The sequence below is a fragment of the Bactrocera latifrons genome, unplaced genomic scaffold (genome assembly GCF_001853355.1).
Source record: "Bactrocera latifrons isolate USDA-ARS-PBARC rearing strain unplaced genomic scaffold, ASM185335v1 scaffold_22, whole genome shotgun sequence".
NCBI classification, from domain to species: Eukaryota; Metazoa; Arthropoda; class Insecta; order Diptera; family Tephritidae; genus Bactrocera; species Bactrocera latifrons.
In genome coordinates, this window is record NW_017535741.1 from 2074388 (window position 1) to 2077406 (window position 3019).

Sequence of the window (3019 nt, forward strand, 5' to 3'; positions counted from 1 at the left end):
ATAAATATAAATAAAATATCACTTATATTTGTTTTTAGGAAAAATTCGAAATTCCTACAGGAAGCAGTTAAGAGAAAGCACGCGGCCGATAAGGAACAAAATCTATTCAACCAAGTAACTCTGTATTTGGAGGCTGTTATATATTTTATTCTATCTGGAGCGGTATTAGAATTGCATCGTAATTCGGAGGACGCCAGTTGGGTTATGTACAAGGATACACTAAATTTAATTAAGTGAGTAAAGTGTGCAATTTCTAAACATAAACTAAATATAATGTTATCGAGACTTTTCTAGTAACACTATGATATCTTATATATTAATTTTACCTTTTTATTCAGGTTTATTTCATCGAAGATTAAGCATTTGCAAGTTTCATCTACATCTAATGAACTCCATGAGCCGCACAACAAAGTTGCTATCTTAAGGTACATATATACAATTAATGACAGTGTTTTTTTTTTTATTTAAAAAGTTTTACTTGTTTGCTTTAGTTTACGCTGCCAATCTCTAATCTCGCTAAAACTATATAAATTAAAACGAAACTATTGTCGGAATATCATCAACCATTGCGCAGATTTTTTAAAGAGTGGTCGGATGGAGGTTCTAAATGGTAATACACCTTCATCTAACTCGCCATCGAACTCAGTTTGTTCACAGGTAATTCAATTAAACAGCGAAAATTTGAAAATAATAATTTTATTTTACTTTGCTTTCCAGGGCTCTGGTTCGAATACACCGCCMGGACGGGGTATGCGCCAAGATATTCAGATCACATTAAATCACCAAAATTTGTACTTTAATTACTTGGCTAATTGTCACGATTTATGGGATCAAGCGGATCGACTTGTACGGCAAGGAAACCATACAGGTAAGTAGTGTCCATCGTCATTAAAGATATAGGTTTTGTAGTAGCCATTTTTAATAATTTTAAATTTCTTATGTTTACAGACTTCTTTATAGCATTGGATCGTGAAAATGGACCTCTTACGCTACACACCTCCATGTATGATTTGTTTCGTTATATACAATCGGGTCTTAAGAAGCTGAAAAGTGCGAATACCACCACCACAACGTCTGCGTCTACTACAACTACAACTAATACTAGTGGATGCAGCGATAGTGTGACTATAACCGACAATGCCTCAATGGCTTATGTTAATACTACTACCACACTTAGTAACACCACACCCACCATCAACAAAAGCGCCAGCGCCATAAGTTCGGTAGCATTGCAACCGCACTAGTAATAAAATTGGCGGTATATGCTTTTATAGATTTACTTGGGTATATGTGCTATTATTTTTCCCATTAAACATCCAAAAAACTTCTTCATCGTCGCGGAAAAGAGCGTAGTTGCATTTCTTATTCTCTAACTTAGAATTTAGGCATTAAAAAGGCTTTCGTGCTATATATATACGTATGTATATGTGCAGATTTGGACGAGTGAGTGGCAGGCAGATACTTGCTTGTTGGTCATGAAGTTCATTTGCAAAACAAAGTGTTACAGTTTATAATAATATTGTTTTTATTATTACAATTATTATTGCTATTATACAATTAACCCAAAAAAAAATTATCATTAATAACGCTTAATTTAAAAAGAAGAAAAAATACCTGTTTTTTCCTATTTACATATAAAGAACTTTTAACATCATAGTTTATTTAAAGTTCTTCGTTTTGCAAAGGTGTATATATAGAGAAAATTAATAAAAAAAATATTAAAGATATCACACTTTTTGTAAATATTTAACTTGCGAAATGAAAGGAAGGAAATGTTATTACAATCATTACTTTACTTCAATTTTAATTATTAATTATTTTAATTTATTTATACAAGGGGATACAAACCACGGTTAGAAATTTGTCGGAAATTATAATTGTTTATTTTATTGCATGAAATTGTACTCAAATACAAGTTTTGAGGATTTTTTGAATTTCTCTTACTACAATAAGAAATATATAAAGTTAAATGATATATATTTTCACATCACACACTTATACGTCTTTTTTATAGCTACAACCCTCGGGTAACATGATTATGGATTTAAAATTATTAACTTTTAAAAAAATGGTTGCTGGTCCTGGGTCACATGTGATAAATAAAAGAACACATTTATTTAAAGAATATGTTTACAAACAGACTAAAAATAACTTTTTACAAAATCGATGATTGTTGGTTTAATAATTTTTTGCCAAACTATAGTTAATCTTATTTTTTTATAAGAGAAGTTAGCCGTTTGTTTATTTTGCTATCTTTCGAAACACAGACATGTACGCAGGATTAAAAATATAAAATGATGATTAGTAAAAATAAATTTAAGTATGTTACCAAGGTGCCTATGCGGTCCAGCAATCACAATATTTATTTATATTGGAGAAATATAGAAATATATGGAATTAAGAAATAAAATTGCCAAAATAATTTACATGTTCTCATCAAATTTTGCGTTTTATTATTATTTAATTCAATGTTGCTGCAAGGTCTACGCTTCGAAGTTAGTTTCTATTACAAATTACTCTTCATTTCCGTCACGAATTTCAAAAGAAAACTCCAAAATGTGCAATAGATTTGTAAGCATAGTTTCATCTTCACATTTTTTTCTTTTAAATTCCATTACTTAAGGGAAACTTTTGAGTATATATGTAGTATATATGAACATTCATATGCAGATTTGCTAATGAGAGAATTTTGTCAAAGCAATAATTACAGCCGCGAAATAATACTGGTGACCCCAAATTAAACTATGTGAAAAACGTCTATGTCTAGCAAGACAGTTACAGCTTATTACTAGTATATTTAACTACAGACGCCAACCAATAAAAATTATTTCGTCAACACAAATGTATAGATATAAATATTTTGCTTATGGAAAAACATAATGAAATTTTAGTTGTTTCGATTCGGATATTTTATCTAAACACTTGCATAAACTTTAATATAAATTAGTTAAATGTTAAAAATCAAAATAGTGAAGAAGTAACGACTCATTCATTTATTACCCATTTTGAGATTTTGTAC

The 3019-nt window shown here is 29.9% G+C and overlaps 1 protein-coding gene across 10 annotated transcripts in view; it reads left to right on the forward strand.

The window, feature by feature from the left end:
* The window catches only part of LOC108968550 (AF4/FMR2 family member 4), a 26333-nt gene extending 24835 nt beyond the window's left edge, over window positions 1–1498 (forward strand). For all 10 annotated transcript variants that reach the window (XM_018932651.1, XM_018932653.1, XM_018932655.1 and 7 more), the window contains 5 exons: window positions 39–233; window positions 339–425; window positions 492–657; window positions 718–868; window positions 949–1498. In XM_018932651.1, coding sequence (XP_018788196.1) covers window positions 39–233; window positions 339–425; window positions 492–657; window positions 718–868; window positions 949–1244 — 895 coding nt within the window. In that variant the 3' untranslated portion in view covers window positions 1245–1498. The remainder of the gene's footprint in view (window positions 1–38; window positions 234–338; window positions 426–491; window positions 658–717; window positions 869–948) is intronic.
* The last annotated feature ends 1521 nt before the right edge of the window (window positions 1499–3019 follow it).